At 60.2% G+C, this 15,712-nt stretch overlaps 2 protein-coding genes across 3 annotated transcripts; both read left to right on the plus strand.

Moving 5' to 3' along the window:
- Positions 1-85: 85 nt before the first annotated feature.
- On the plus strand, positions 86-8,401 carry EXOC3L1 (exocyst complex component 3 like 1). Of its 2 annotated transcripts, XM_082769868.1 has the most exons (13): positions 86-850; positions 1,222-1,382; positions 2,162-2,381; positions 2,645-3,305; positions 3,448-3,565; positions 3,750-3,875; positions 4,106-4,206; positions 4,519-4,629; positions 4,774-4,903; positions 5,991-6,113; positions 6,501-6,656; positions 6,858-6,982; positions 7,491-8,401. In XM_082769868.1, the coding sequence occupies exons 1-13, from the start codon at positions 808-810 to the stop codon at positions 7,675-7,677; spliced, it is 2,262 nt and encodes a 753-aa protein (XP_082625994.1). In that variant the 5' UTR covers positions 86-807; the 3' UTR covers positions 7,678-8,401. The 2 variants fall into 2 exon arrangements, with proteins under 2 accessions (XP_082625994.1, XP_082625995.1); XM_082769869.1 differs by lacking the exon at positions 2,162-2,381 and having other exon boundaries at positions 88-850.
- A 782-nt stretch (positions 8,402-9,183) lies between these two features.
- Positions 9,184-11,343, plus strand: CTRL (chymotrypsin like). The gene is made up of 7 exons (XM_082769887.1): positions 9,184-9,311; positions 9,496-9,599; positions 9,716-9,795; positions 10,025-10,106; positions 10,204-10,384; positions 10,737-10,870; positions 11,031-11,343. The coding sequence occupies exons 1-7, from the start codon at positions 9,260-9,262 to the stop codon at positions 11,190-11,192; spliced, it is 795 nt and encodes a 264-aa protein (XP_082626013.1). The 5' UTR covers positions 9,184-9,259; the 3' UTR covers positions 11,193-11,343.
- Positions 11,344-15,712: the final 4,369 nt, after the last annotated feature.

Genomic DNA, 15,712 nt, shown 5'->3' on the forward strand with positions numbered 1-15,712 from the left:
GGGAGCGGCGGCAAGGGGCGTGGCCTCTGCGGTGGGCGTGGTCTATACAGGGGGCGTGGCCTTAGGGGGCGTGGCCACCAGGCCCGGCCGCGCCCCGGGGAGGGCGGCACGGGGAGCGCCCCGCGTCCCGCCCGGGGAGCGGAGAGCGCGGCTGGACGGGGGCAGCACGGACCCGCTGCGGGCACCACGTAGCGACCGGGGACACGCCCGAGCCGCTGGGGTCACCCCATAGCCGCTGGGGGCAGCCCCTATCTCCTGGGGTCACCCCATAGCCATTGGGGTCACCCCCTATCTTCTGGGGTCACCCTATATCTCCTGGGGTCGCCCCTTATCTTCTGGGGTCACCCCATACCTATTGGGGATATCCCATATCTTTATCTTCTGGGGTCACCCCGTATCTACTGGGGACACCCCATACCTACTGGGGACACCCCACATCTTTATCTTCTGGGTTCATCCCATCCCCACTGGGTTCACCCCATCCACGCCGGTGACACCCAGTACCCATAGGGCTCACCCCATACCCTCCTGGGCTCACCCCATATCTTCTGGAGTCACCCCATCCCCACCGGGGTCACCCCGTACCCACTGGGGTCACCCCATCCCCATTGGGGTCACCCCATCCCCACCCTGGGCGCCCCCAAACCACGACACCCAGCTGCGGGGAGGGCTGCGAATCCCCCTCACATCCCCACCCCGCTGCCTGGCCCCAAACATCCCGACGAGCCCCCGGGGAGCGCTGAGGAAGCGGCCGCCGCCTTCCTCCGCGCGCAGCCCAGCCCCACGGCCCTGGAGCTGGCAGCGGCCATGGGCACGTCGGCGGAGGACGAGCAGGGCGTGAGCCCCAGAGGTAACGGGGTGACCGGGCGGGAGGGACGCATCCCTAATTCACCACCTCCCAGACCCTTTTTCCTTGTCCCTTGTGCTTTCTTGGGGAGGTGGAAGCCTTGGGGTGACCCGTCCTTGTCGTGCGGGGTCACCCCAGCCGGGCGATGTCCTGAGCTGGGTGGCTGGGTGGCAGCTACTCCGGGCACCGTTCTGCTGTGGGATCACTGGGGCCATCCCGGGAGGTCCCGCTCGTTGTCGTGGTGTCCGGCTGCCCCCATCGGGGTGTGCTTGGACATCCGCTGCCGGCCGGTTTCCTGCTCCCGGCCCCGGGGGCCCTTCCTGCCCGCGAGGAGAGGCTTCGTCGTGCTCCTTAACCCCTGGCTTCGTCCCCAGAGGAAGAGTGGCCGGAGGTGGAAAAGGCGGAGAAGTTGGCCAGGGGAGCTGCTCTGAAATGGGCTTCGGGGGTGTTTTACCGCCCCGAAAACCTGGAGGGGCTCGGGCACTACCGCAGCCGAGAGACGCAGAGGAACAGCTCCATCCAGTCGCGGCTGAAGGTGGGTATCGGTCACGTCCCAGCGGGCGGATGCTTCGCCACCTCCCCGAGCAGGGATCCCAGCCAGGGTCTTCTGCATTGAATCATTTTTTTTTTCTGCCTCTGGACAAATCTCGTCCTTTGGTCGGCCCTCGCTGGGAGAAATGCAGTTGTTTAGGGGGAAAATTGCCCAAGAGGCAACTTGTTTTAAGCTCCCTCGGAAAAAAAATACATATATATTTCAGTGCATCCTGCATAAAAGTGCTTCTTTGCACCAGGAACCAAAAGCTAACTGGGCAAACAGGGCGTGAAGATGGCCCAGCGCTGCCGCAGAGCTGGAAAAAAATGGAAATCCATTTGAGGTGTTTCATGCCATTAATATGCCCGGTGGGCATCCTGGGGCCTGTCAATATTTTGTAGAAGCAAAGGAGTATTTTAAATCTGGAAGGAGACATCTGGTTACCGCTCCCCCTGCTGCCCTGGTAACCCCGCAGTGGTTCCCTTCTCCCACCTCGTGCTCGGTAGCCACTGACAGCCCCAAACCCTGCGAACAGGCTCAGTAAAATGAGACTCGGTGTCCTCAGAGGGGTGACGCGGGATGTCCCTGGCGCTGGAGCAGCCGGTGGGATGGGGTCATGGTGAGGGAGACGGGAAGGCATGAGGGATATCGGGGCAGCTCTCACCCTCCGGGGCTGGGGAAATGCACGCAAGAGAGGCTTGGCAGGGCTGGGGCAAACGGTGTGCGAGTCCACCAACCTTTGAGAGCATCCCCACTGCCCTCTGTCCCCTTCTGCTCCCCAGTCAACCGTCCAGTCCTACCTGGAGGGGGTGAGCGCGGGGCTGGAGCAGCTGCGGTCGGCGGTCCAGGAGGTGCAGAGCGTGTGCCAGGAGCTGGGGGCAGCGCGCTGGGCCCTGCTGGACTGCGCCGACCGCTTCCAGGACCTCCAGCAGATGCGGGCGCTGATGGCAGAGCACGTGCAGCTGGCCTCGGTGGTCCAGGTGCTGCCCCAGCTCTTCTCGGGTAAGGCACTGGCCCAGTGCTCATGGGTTTGGGGTGGGAGGCACTCGGGAGTATTCCTTGGGCTCTGCACAGGGCTGGTGGCAAGGCTGGAGCAGGTTGCTCAGGCTTTGCAGATCGGGTTTGGAAAGGCTCCGTGGATGGAGATGGGCTGGATCAGACCCTTCCCCTCGTGATCTCCCTGTTACCCCATGCCCATGGTCTCAGCGCCAGCTCCCCTTTGCCCCCTGCACTCAGTCCTGGCACCACTCCTCCCTCTCCCACAGTCCACGAGGTTTTTTCCCACACGCTGCAGCTGCTCCGCGGGCAGCACCTCCTGGAGGCCCACGCGGAGATCATGATGATGGAGCACCTCCGGGATGACATCCTCTCCCAGCTGCACCTCCGGGGGCTCTCCAGCGCCCAGGCAACCGTGCTGTCCTACTTCAGCGGCCTGCAGGAGCTCAACGAGAGCCTGGCCAAGCAGCTGTGGGGCATTGTGGCCAGCAGCCTGCAGCTGGTGCGGGAGGACCCCGTGCTCTTCGTCACCGCCATACGGATCATCGAGAGGGAGGAGAAAATAGACGACACGCTGCTCCTGGATGCCACCTTCCTGCCCCCTGGCCGCCCAAAGGGCTGGAGGCAGAAGTTTTACCACGTCCTCCAGGAGACCATCACAGGAACCCGCTTCCACACCCCCCGCCTGGACGCTGAGGGCCCAGGGCTGTCCAGGCACCTGGAGGCACTGCAGAGGGACATCGTGTCCGAGCTGCGCGTGGTGAAGGACCTGATGGTCCAGTGCGTCCCGGCACACTACAACATCCTCAGCCTCTGCGCCGCCACGTACCACCAGGCCCTCGCCAGCCACCTCCAGGACATCCTCCGAGAAGACCTGGACAAGCAGGCGCTCTTCCACCTCCTGAAGTGGGTGCTTCATGTGTACCACAGGTCAGCGGCAACGCCAAGAAGCTGGGGAGGTGCAGGGAGCCGGGCTGTCACCAGCACGCGGTCCCTGGCCCTGGGGAGGGCAGAGGTAGGAGCTGCTGGAAAAGGCAGGTCTTGCCAGCCCCGTCCCACCTCTGCCCTCCAGCTCCGAGATGATGGGGCACCCGGACCTGCTCCCAGAAGTGGATGTTTCGTCTCTGGGCCCCTTGATTTCCCCCGAGCTCGTGGATCAGACAGAGAGGAGATACGTGGTGAAACTCAAGGTGAGTGAAGAGGTCGGCACGTCTGCAACACGTGCAGGGGCCCAGCCATGGCCACCTCACGGGCATCTGCTCCGACAGCAGCGTGGGTCCCTGAGCCTGGGGGATGAGGCTCAGGACTTGCTCCTGGGCTGTGCATGGGGTCCAGAGGGAGCTGACACCACGGTGGTGGGCGTCCTTCCCACAGGCTAGCGTGCTCGAGTGGATGCAGAGGACCCTGAAGACAGAGTTCGAGGAGTGGTTCTGGGAAAAGGAACCCGAGATGGACCATCAGGGCTTCTTCCAGTCAGACCTGCCCGTCCATGTCATAGAGGTGGGGCCCCAGCACCGCGGGTTGGCACCTCGTGCCCTTGCAGGCTTGTCTAGGGCCACGTTGTGCTCGTTGTAGCTCCGAGATGTGTTCAGGCTCTCCCTTTCCCTCTCTTGGGCTGCCACTGAGGGGCAGACATGCAGCAGCTGGGGCACAGCCATGCTGAGAGCCCCCCAAAATGAGGCTGTGGCCTGCAGCCACTGACTCGCCTCCACCATCCTCTCCTCACACAGATGCTGAACAGTAACATCGAGGTAACTTCCTCGATCACCGACTCTCTGCAGCAGAAGGTCTACAACATGGCCTTGGAGGAGCTCGAGGCATTTCTGGGCCGGTCAGTGGAGCCCCTCACCCCCCTTCCCCTCCTCGCAGACCCTGCGTCCCCACAGCCCGGCACCACGGGCTGGTGGCAGAGATCTGCCACGTGGCCCCCAGTGCCGATCCAGGCCTCGTTCTTCCACGGGGTCCAAGATGGGTCCCGCTACCCTATCCACTACCCTACCTCACAGTGGCAGGACTGGAAGGAGCCAAATGAGCTGGGAGGGTTGTGGGCAGCGCATGCACCCCCAGGAGCCACGGGAGCACCCCTGCTCCAGGCGTTTGTGGCAAGGCGCCTGCCCACCGTGGCTCTCTCGTTGTGTTGCAGTCTGCGGGAAGCCCTCGTGCAACGTGGGAAGGAGCACCAGCAGGATCGCACCATACCCAAGCACTACGTCCCCTACCTCCTGGCCATGCTCAACAACGTCCTGGCTCTCAGGTAACGGGCACCAGCCTCAGCACCTCTCGGAGCAACCACTCCGCCTGCAAGGAACCACAAGTTCTCCATCCCCCTGCCCAGCTCCACAGTGTCCCCACTGTACATCCCAGGCTACCCGTCCCCTCCCTTCTCTCTCTCTTCTAGCTCCTCTGTCCCCACTCTGCACCCCAACTCCTCCTGCAGAGAAGTCCCTGCGTCCCTCCGGGCTGCCCTAGACAGGACACAGAAAAAAGCCTGCCAGCTGCTGCTGGAGGAGCTGCTCCTCGACCTGCAGGTACGTTTGTCCACAGCCCCTGAGGCTGGCGGGGATGCAACAGAGCCATCCCCAGAGCACGGCACTGCCTACTCCTGCCCAGGATATGGGCCACGTGCTCCGTAACAGCAGGCTGCATCCAGCTGGCTATCATCCTGCAAACACAGCCCTGCCAGCCTGGCTCCCAGGCCTTGATAAACCACCAGCAGCTCACACGACGGCTCTTGCCTGCCAGCACCACCCTGTATCACCGAGGCAGACGGCCCCAAAACCACTAACTGACAGAGGCTGGGAGCCACAGCCCACCTGGGCTTCCTTGCACTCCTTTTTGTGGCTGTTTCGTGGCACAAAACCAAGCAGGAGAGAGGCAGTGTCCGTGCAGAGGAGATAAGCAGATCTGTGACTGCCCGAGTCATTTCCTGGCAGTATAGTCAAATTTAGCTTTCCTGGAGTCTGGACGAAATCTGGAAAAAATAATGGCCTGGGTATTTAGGGCTGGAAGGTGAATGCCATGGAAACAAAAGAGCCACTAAAGGACGAAGCGCTCACAGGCAGTGTGGAGATTGCCATGGCCCCAGCAGATACAGAGAGATGTGTGCCTCCAGGCAGGAAGAGGATGCTGCTGACAAGGACAGCAGGGGAGGAGGAGGAGGTCAAAGCCCTGAGTGAAAACAAAACATGTCTAAGCAGGGAAAGTGGAAAGGAATAGAAATTAAAAATTAAGTTGCAGAAGGACAGGCCAAAAGCAAGCACATGAGGAGCAGCTCGCTGCCCCAAAGCTCAGGTGCTACCTGGGTGCAGTGCCCTGTGAAACTCCACGACCCAGGTGAAGCTCAAAATGCTGGTCTGCGGTCATCAAACAGACCCAAAAGTGGCAGTCCTGGCGTATTTCCATCCATTTCCTAATCTACATCACTCCTATTATTATTTTTATTTTTTTTTGCTGGCAGGGCCCTCTTATAGAAATAGGCTTGGGGGCAAGGCAAAGCAGACATGCTTCCAGGCAGCAGGAGGGTAGGTGCTATGGGATGCTGTGCCACCCTGCAGATGGAACTGCTCCCAGAGCAGCAAGGTGCAAGCATTTCATGTTTTCCTGTGCTTCTTTCAGCCCCTGTGTGTGGAGCTGGCTTCACGGAAGTGGCTCTCTGGGGCCCAGCTGGTCAGCAACATGTGCGAAGTGATAGACAAGTACGCGAAGGACTTCTCCCGTGTCAAGAAACCTCTCTTCAAGGTACCGTTGCTGCAGGGCTTCTCTCGTGCGTCCTCTGACCAGCTGCTTGTCTCTAGGGCAAAGATGTAGGGTTTTGAGCAAGCGGGTCTAGTGGAAGGTGTCCGTGTCCATCCTTGGGGCCCAGGACACAGCCCAGAGGCAGCAGGGTGGTGGGAGGGGAGCGGAGATGCAGAGCCACGGTCACTGAAGATTTGCTGGAGAGCCCACATCCTCCAGAGCAGCCCCGGGGGCTCCATCGTGCAGAGATGTTCGGGGTTTCCCCCAAATTCAGCCGTCCTTCTGCCCTCAGTGCTTGGTGTTGTGCCTGGCCCCTTTCCCCTCTACCTTTCCTGGGCAATTCATGCCTTACCCCCAGAGCTAACAGCTTCCTTCTGTCCCGCTGCCCAGCTCCTGCTGACAGAGTGCGAGCTCCTGGTTGCAAACCAGTACCTGCGGGCGCTCATGCAGAAGAAGATGGTGTGCAAGAGCAAGGAGGAGCGGAGGCAGTTCTGTGACCGCCTGCTGCAGGACGCCACGCAGCTCCGGGAGCTCTTCTGTAGCCTGGTGAGAGGTGCCCGAAGGCGCTGGGGAGCTGGGAGGGTGCTGTGAGAAGGGGGCATTGCACGGCCCAGAGCAAGGCCGAGTTACGAGCTGTTCCCCTCCAACGGGTGCACTGGCTTAGGAAAAAGCCGGGGCAGTTACCCTTGGTGCACGTGTGAGGAGAAACTGGCTGGAAACTCATCAACATCCCCCTCTCCCTCTCAGGGCCTGGACAGGAGCCAGCAGAACCTCGAGGTTGTGTTTGCCGTGCGGGAGCTGCTCTGCCTGAAAGACACGGCTCTGCTCAGCCTGGAGGTGCTGGGCTTCGTCACCAAGTACCCCGACGTCAGGTAGGGAGCCCAGCTCTGCTCTCCCATGAGGCAGGGTAGGCAGGACTGCACTGGGGAGCCACATTTGGGCTGCAGAGCACGCAGAAAGTCTCCTTTTCCCATGCCCCAGATTTGAGGGATTCCAGCAAATTTCCAAGGGCAAAGACATAAAGGGAAAAGCAGCTCTGCTGTGGCATTCACCTGTCCATAATTAGTTGCCAAAAGGGTGGGCAACCACAAAACCAAATTGGAAATGGCAGAATTGGCAAAAAAAAAAAAAAAAAAAAAAAAACGAAAAAAGAAATGCCAAACCCCAAAATTACAAGGTTTGTGGGATTATTTTCAAGCCTATTTAAAGATTTTTTAAAGATTTGGCTGGCTTGAAGTGCCAGCTCTCCGCAGCCTCAGCTCGGCTTCTCTGGATCATGGGAGGTTTGGGGGATGCGAGCGCTGCGGGGCCCAGCGGTGCTGTGCAGGGCTGCAGAGGAGGAGGTGCTGCACCCCGGCTCACCTCCTGCTCTCTGCCCAGCGACGAGCACATCTCCACCTTGCTGGATCTCCGGGGCGACGTCTCCAAGGAGCTGCGACACCTGGTGCTGGAAATGATGGCGCAGCACCCCCAGGCCCTGCCCGAGAGCTACCAGCCCATCTTCAGCACCATCCTGGTCCCTGCACCCGAGCTGCCCTTCTGCCTTCGCAAGGGCAAGTGTGCCTGACACAGCCCGCTGCCTGCCACGGCCCCGCTGCCCCCCTGGACCACGCGGGACAGCTCCGAGGCTGTGTGGGGAGAAAGGAGATGCCACGTGGCATCCCCCTTGCGCTGCACCTTGCCCTGTGTTGGGGACAGGCTGGATACGCAGCATCCTTCTCTGGTCTTGCTTTGCTGAGCCAACTGTCGCCCCTCTAAGCAGACCCAGGAGATGTGGGTCAGCAGAAAAACCAACCCACAGCTCTGCTGGCCTGCGGAGGCAGCAATCGGGACCTGCTCAGGTTTAGCCCATTGCCTGTAGGGGAAAGAAGAGCAGCAGAGCAAAGGACAGGAGGCTGCAGCTGTGGTGAGGCCAACCCTCCATGGGGCTGCAGAGATATCTGCGCTTCCCTGAGGATCCAGACAGCCAGAGCAGCCTGGGCGTTGATTCTTTGATCACCCCAGCTCGGAGACAAATCGCAGCCTCGCTAGGCCCAGGCTTGCAGAGGGTTTTGGCCATGTAGGGGCTTCCTCTCCTGTCCACCAGCCTGGGCCACGCATGGATGGGGGGCAGCATCTCAGCCAGCTCATCCTGGCTCATGGCAATAGAGGAGGGGTCTCGTGTGTGCGCAGCCCCACGCTCAGTGGGTGGCAGGAGAAATGAGCTCCACACCCTGCTGCACTTGCTGCCTCGTGGCGGGCCCGATCCTGCTGCCCATGCACGGCACTGATACAGAAATAAAGACTTGAGCTCTGCACGCACTTGCCGGCGTCCTGACTGCGCGCCAGAGGACAGGGGCACGGGGGTGGCACAGAGCAGAGACTGTCCCTGTGCTCAGCATCGCCCCAGGGGTAGCTGCGGGAACTCAGGCAGGCATTACCCGGGGAGGTGGGTGACAATGCAGATGCTGCGTCCTTCCTGCACCCAGGATGGTAACGAGGAGGCTCAGGGGGCAGAAGTCCCCTTGAGTTTGGGGTCAGAGGGGCTGGGCAGCTGTTGGGGGGTGGCACAGGGGTTGTGGGGTCAGCCTTGCCATCCTCCCAGGGGCTCACCGTGTGCTGTCCACAGCTCCTGGCTGCCTGGGAAGGCTTCTGCTCCCCCCAGCTGGCTCTGGGATGCACTCACCTGTACAGGGACACACCTCTAGGGGTGGCCTTGGGCCCTGGGAACGTCCAGCTGGGACGTGCGCCTTCCAGGGACGTGTCACAGCCACGCGGAGGAACAGCCCTGGTGCCAAGCAGATCTGCAACAGGCCTGGGGACGCGGCCATCTCCCACAGCCCAGGCACCAGCACCCATCTCAGCCCCATCTGTGTGCCAGCAAATAGCCCAAGCAGTAAACATGTCCCCATCACGGCCCTACAGCACTCTCCCTCTCTGTAGCATCAGCGAGAAACCACACAGCTCATCCCAGCAGTGGCCCTGCTGCCTTTCTGCAGCCGTCGACACCAGGGCCACTTGGGGCACGGCAGGCACAGGCCTGGCACAGCACCGCTGCCCGCAGCTGGGACGAGGCACGACGGGGACCTTGCCCTGCCTGGCCACGAGCCACGCGGCTCCCAGCTGCTATAAAGCCCGTGGGCCCTGAGACACGGCCGTGTCCTCCCAGGATGGCATTTCTCTGGGCAGTTGCCTGCCTGGCCCTGGCCAGCGCCGTCTCAGGTAAGCGCAGCCACGCACCCAGCGGGGTGGCACCGCGCCACCCTCTGCTCCCCCGGGCACAGCACCCGAGGTGCCAGCAGGTCCTGGGGGACAGTAGCACAGAGCAGGGGTGCACCCCCTGGGCACAAACCCTGAGCGGGGTGCTGTGCCCGGCCACCTTCGTGCCCCTGAGCCTCCTCCGCAGGCTGCGGGGTGCCCTCGATCAGCCCCTCGGTGCAGTACAACGAGAGGATCATCAACGGGCAGAATGCGGTGCCTGGCTCCTGGCCCTGGCAGGTGTCCCTGCAGGTTCGTCCCCATCCCGTGGGTCAGGACGTGGGCAGGCACCCGAGGGGACCCGCACCTCACTGCCTGTCCCCAGCCCCGGGCACAGCCCCAGCTCTGCTCCCCCTTTTCCTCCCCAGACCCGTACGGGATCCCACTTCTGCGGCGGCTCCCTGATCAACAAGTACTGGGTGGTCACGGCTGCCCACTGCGAATTCAAGTGAGGAACGATACCCTCCGGCACCACCAGCCCCAGCCCCATGCCAGGGAACAACTGAGGGACGGGCACAGCCTCAGGATGTGTGGGGCAGCCCCAAAGGGACCAAGCAGCCCACGGCTCCCTCCCCAGCTGCCCCCTTGGCACCCCCGCAGTCCCCGGGGCTGCGGAGCCCTGGGGCCAGGTGCTGGCTGCCACAGGGCTCCCTGACCCCACCACACACCTCTTGCAGCCCCTACTCCCACGTTGTCGTCCTCGGGGAGTATGACCGCAACTCCGGGTCTGAGGCCGTGCAGGTGAAGACTGTGGCGAAGGTGAGTCGGGTGGATGCGGTGCGGAGGGGGCCACGGCTCCGTGCCACGGTGCGGTGGCTCTCGGAGGGCTGGGACGAGATATTCTGGCTCTTGGCAGGCCATCACGCACCCCAACTGGGACTCCTACAACCTCAACAACGACATCACCCTGCTGAAGCTCTCCTCGCCTGCCCAGCTGGGGGCTCGCGTGGCCCCCGTCTGCCTGGCCCCAGCCAACCTGGCCCTGCCCAGCAACCTGCAGTGCGTCACCACGGGCTGGGGACGCACCAACACCAACTGTATGTACCCCAGGGCTTCGGGGGGGGGCTCCTGCCAAGCTGAGCTGCCTCTTGTAGCAGGAGGAAGACGGCATACACAGCCCCCAAAGGGCCCGGTGTGTGCGGGGTACCCACGGGCACGAGCTCGCCTTTGCTCTGGGCTGCTTGCACCTACCTGGAGATGAGTGTGCCGGGGGTACGGCTGCAAGGAGCAGCGACACGCATCGCAGGGCAGCACCAGCACCTTGGGCCTGCCAGAGGGAGCTTCCCTGGGTGTCTGTGCCCTTACACAGCGATGTCGGTGTGCTCCCGGAGCCCAGGGCCGTGTGGCTGCCCAGCACAAGCTAACGCTGCTTTTTTTTTTTCCCCCCAGCCAACGCCTTGGCGGTGCGCCTGCAGCAGGTGACCCTGCCCCTGGTCTCCCAGAGCCAGTGCATGCAGTACTGGGGCAGCAGCATCACCAGCTCCATGCTGTGCGCCGGGGGGGTCGGCGCCTCCTCCTGCCAGGTGAGGAGCTGGATCCGTGAGGATTCGGGGGCTGTGGTGCCTGGGGAGCCTGAGATCGAGCATCCGGGGTGGCTGGGACGGGTTCGGAGCGAGGTCCCGGGACCTTGGCAGCAGCAGCAGGATGGGGGCACAGCGAGGTGGGGGCCTTTTCTCTCCGCAGGGTGACTCCGGGGGCCCGCTCGTGTACCAGAACGGCAACGTCTGGACCCTGATCGGCATCGTCTCCTGGGGGAGCAGCAACTGCAACATCCGCACGCCCGCCATCTACACCCGCGTCAGCCAGTTCCGAAACTGGATCGATTACATCGTCGCGCAGGGGTAGAGCTGGGGACGAAGGGATCCCCGTGCCAGGCTCCGGCAAGGAGAGCTGGGCAGAGCCTCCCGGCACCTCCAGCCCTGCCAGCGAGGGGCTGAGCACCACGCCAGGCTCCCCGCGCTGCAGAGCAATAAAGTGCCCCCCTTTGCTTACTCCACGTGTGGTCTCCGGCTCCTTTCCTCTCGTGGTGCTGACCAGGAGCACGGGGGCAGAACGTGGCTCCTCTCCCTAAATCCAGAGCTTGGTGCCCGGCTGGGACCTGCCGAGCCTGGAGGCATCCACGGCCCAACCCAGGCATCGGGCACGGGGCTGGCTGGTGTCAGGGCAGGGGGATGCCGCTTTTCCCCAGGTGCTCTCTTCAGCACCCTGTGTCATCTCCGCTTAAATAAAAAAAAGCCACGAGCCAGTCAGGGGCTTAAGGGCTGGCTCCTGGCAGCTCAAACTGGAGCTGGTCATCAGGGCACAGGGGAGAGGAGCAGGATCAGGCCGTCCCAACATAAGCAGTGTTTTTTTTCCTTCACCAGTGATGCAAACGTGATATGAAACCTCCACTGCCCCCAAATGCCCCATGGAACAAGCCCACTGTTGGCTTCAGCCGGCTTATAAAGTACTTCAAAGGCAGCCGGAGGTGCAGAGAGGGACTGTACAGGCAGGAGAAAGTGCTGGCTGTGAGGTTTTTGCTGGGCGCTCAGGTCACCTCCACCCCTGCCCCTGGGCCCTGAAGAACCCCCCCTGCAGCAGGATGCGGCTCAGAAGCAGCACAGGCTTCTCTCTCATTACACCTTTTCCTACAGATCCTTAAAAGAGTGAAAGTGGAGAGGTGAGCAGTCGCTGTGAGCAAGCCAGAGCACTTCTCTGGCCCTGCCTGCCACCTTGCAGCCCCAGAAAAGTGAGCAAAGGACCCAAAAGCACCCAAAAGCACCCATCCAGCAACCAAACCACGACTCCTGTGGTGAGGCTGAGTGCCTGGCTCACCTGGGACACAGCTCCTGGCACCCACACGGAGGATGCCAGGGAAGGTTTTTGGGGCACGCTGGTGCCTTTCTTCCAAGGGGTGAGCAGCTCCCAGCCTTCGGTGCCTTGGCTGGCCACCGTTCCCACCCGGAGCGCAGCGTCCTCTGGCCGCCGGACCGTGCGTGTGCCAGAATTAAGGACAAGGGAGCGATGGGGTACACAGAATACATTTACGTGTTTAACAGAGTACACAAAATAAATAATTCTGTACACTCTACTCATCACGTTACAGACTAATTACAATGGTTCAGACCTCGCTCTCCGCGGCAGTGCTCGGCACGGGGGCAGGACTCAGAGGCAAGTCGCAGGACTGGAGGCTCCTCCAGGCACACGGCCCCGCCGGGGACGGACAGGACATGACCGCCGTGCTTCCCAGCCATTCCAAGCCAGCACAGGAAATTCGGCAACCCAAAAATAACAGCAAGCAGCGGAAGGCCTCCCCCACCCCCAGGCCAGAGGGCTTCCCGGGAGGTGTCTTTCCGTAGCGAGAGGCAACAGGAAAACTCACAGCATCGGCGTGCGCTCGCGGTAGGTGCTCATTTCTAGTTTGGGCCAGGGTTTGTCCCACATTCAACAGAAACACAGTGCAAGGTCGTCATGACAGCAGCGAGGAGCTCGTCTGTCACACACGAGGGACCTACAGTATTACCGCAGGGGAGGACAGCAGGAGGAGAAAACCACGTCGCCGGGCAGGCAGCAGCCCCCTCCACCGAAGAGGTGCCGAGGGTGGAAGGCTCCGCGCTCCGTGACGCCGCTACCACGGGGCATCCCTGCTGCTTCACATTTTATTTTGTTTTGGCAAATTCAGCACTCAGTAACGCGCACCTGACACGCACACACCTGCCTCTGGAGCACCTGAGAGCTGCATTGCTGATCCAGGCTGGAAGACGAGACCGAGCGGTCACAAAAAGCACCAAAAACCTCCCGAGAGTGGTGCAGGGACCCGGGGCTGGGTACGGGGTGCCCTTTTGGAAGGGCGAGGGATGAGAGCAGGCACTGAGAGCCACTGCAGAGAGCTCCAAGAAGCAGTGGGCAGAGGGAAGGGGGCACCCCAAAGAACGGCACCTCGATGCCCACCGTGAGCCTGCAGCAGGGTGGCAGCAAGCAGCCTGGAGAACAACTGCAATAATCTCACCCGAGGTGAAGGGCAGCGCCGACCCTGGGCAACAGGGTCCTCACAGGGAGCGTTCTCCCACCCCCAAGGCACTGTGTGTCTGCTGTCACATCGCTTCAGGGCTCACCGTGGCTACTGCAGAGCCAAATCCAGAGCCACAGCCCCGCAGTGGAGCTGACCACAACTGATGTCCATGAGCTGAGTGTTATCGACCCCTCAGGCAGACGCCGTGGTTCTGCCAGAAAGCAGGACTGAGAAATAGAGCAGGGTGTGAGAAAACGTGAGTTACCAGAGCAGAACATGAACGAAAGGAAGAAAATATCCAAATGCCAACGAAGTGGAGAGTCTGAGGTTTCTCGTTCCCAGAACAAGTGTGTAACGCAGGCCCTGTACTGCAGCCAGCCTCCACACCACTACACGGGCCAGCAGGTCAGAGCCCTACACCCACCACGAGGCTGTTAGGCTGTCCTTCACACACTTTTGTGCATTTCCAAGAACAGAGTCCAGGAACTGGCAGAAAAATCTGGACGCTATTGCAATCCCAATGTTAAATGGCACAGACTGCTGCTGGGCTGAAGGAGTGAGGGTTTCTACTGCCACCAGGCTCGTGTGTGAGTTGTTAGAAGCCTGAGAAGGGTGAGAAGTAATCACAGCTGGACAAGTAAGTGCTTTTTAGCAAAACAGGTAGAAAAATACATTATGTGCTCAAATCTGGATGCAAAGCTTAACAGCCTGTAGACTACCTAACGTTGTTTCTGGAAGACCTTTTCCCATTGGTTTCCAATAGCCCTTCAAAATATCAAGGAACCATCAGGTTACTGAGGAACCACCAGGCAGCATTCTTTGAAGCTCTGACTATTGCCCCCAGGAGAGCAGGCAAACCCCCAGGACACAGCGATGGGATTCCTTTATACAGCAGTGCTAAGTTCCTAAAGACAAACACGCAGAAACCCCTTTGCTCCTTAAAACTGCTTTTCCCTGAAAGAAAATAGGCTGGGATGCAACACCCAGAGCTTCTCATTGTTGTCTCGTGACCCAAGAAAGTCCCAAACTCACTGCTTCTAGCCCCAGCATCAACAGGTACGAGGCTTGGGAGCAGCACCACGCCGAGAGGGCAGCTCAACACCTCGGGCTGCAGGCGTGATCAGAGCCCCAAAACCCAGCATCTCTCCCCAAAACAGGGATGCAACTGGAAGGGACTGCATCCGGACAAGGACAGGCTGCAGTTTGCCACTAGGTGTCATTCCAGCTTCGTTTCATTCTGCGAGCAGAGTACAGGAAACCTAAGTGCTGTCTGCTGAGATCTGCACCCAGCTAACGGCTCTTCCACTGAAACTCAGCAATAGCCTGGGACACGTATTTGTTACCTGCATTCTCCTGGCTAATTCAAAACACCACGAGCCAAATTAAGAACCACCATTAAGAGATGAAGAAGGAAACAACAACAACAAAAAAAAAACACCAAACATATGAGCAGAAAAACAAAACGTCAGATTTAACTTCTAACATCCTCAAGCAAGGCACTTCCAAAAAGGGTAAACTCCTGAGATGTAAGATAAACCAAGAGCTGAGACACCCCTGTGGAATATATATGAAGGCATACGATCAAGAAAATTCACAGTGAAGAGCTTCTCAGAGGACAGGCTGAAGGCACCTGAACCGAGTGCTCAGAATTACAGCACGTAGCCTGTCCCCCCGCCATCAGACCCAGCTGAAAAATGTGCCACAACTGCAAGGGTAAAAGCACCGAGGAATTGTTCTGGAGCTGGACCTTGCAATGCAGCGTTTGCACCGTCACAGCCTTCCAGACAAAGTGAGAACACAAAGGTCACTGAGGACACCACGGGATGCTTGGATGGAGCTGCAGCCACCCAGCACTGCGAAGGATCCCCCCTTCTGCCAGGTCACAGCACACACCCACAGCTGACATCACTCCCAACTCTTCCTGGTGAGAGATCAGTTGCTGAACAGAGAAATAAAGCAAAAGCTGCCAGAGACGGGAAGATTCTTGCTCTGCTTTGTGAAGGAAGAGAAGCAAGCTTGGTCAGATCATCCTGACCTCCAAACCCACTCATCTGGGCATTTCGATGGTCTAGTGGTTAAAGGAAAGGGTCTCAGGCTGCAGGTCTTGGCTCAGTCCATCAGTTTGACTTCCTGGCATAGGCACAATACCTACTTTAAGGAGAAACACGCCGAGATGATCTGGGGAGGGCCATGAAAGCACCTAAGAGGACAAAGATCACAGAGATCGTGTGTGATGCTCAAAGCATGCAGAAGACTCTTACAAGTAATGGCTCAAAACCAGAAACCCTCAGGGAGCATCTGGCCATCTCTTAACCCACAGGGTACGACCAATTTCCAGTTACTACCTGCCTTAGAGTCCTCGTTGCTTTTGAAG

This window comes from Aythya marila, assembly GCF_965140915.1.
Source record: "Aythya marila genome assembly, chromosome: 12".
Lineage (NCBI taxonomy): Eukaryota > Metazoa > Chordata > Aves > Anseriformes > Anatidae > Aythya > Aythya marila.

Coding starts and splice junctions, on each gene's coding strand:
- EXOC3L1 (XM_082769868.1), top strand. CDS start 808: ATGGGCACGTCGGCGGAGGACGAGCAGGGCGTGAGCCCCAGAG. Junction 851..1,221: donor GCAGGGCGTGAGCCCCAGAG/GTAACGGGGTGA, acceptor CTTCGTCCCCAG/AGGAAGAGTGGCCGGAGGTG. Junction 3,876..4,105: donor TGCCCGTCCATGTCATAGAG/GTGGGGCCCCAG, acceptor CTCCTCACACAG/ATGCTGAACAGTAACATCGA.
- CTRL (XM_082769887.1), top strand. CDS start 9,260: ATGGCATTTCTCTGGGCAGTTGCCTGCCTGGCCCTGGCCAGCGCCGTC. Junction 9,600..9,715: donor CCTGGCAGGTGTCCCTGCAG/GTTCGTCCCCAT, acceptor TTTCCTCCCCAG/ACCCGTACGGGATCCCACTT. Junction 10,107..10,203: donor AGGTGAAGACTGTGGCGAAG/GTGAGTCGGGTG, acceptor GGCTCTTGGCAG/GCCATCACGCACCCCAACTG.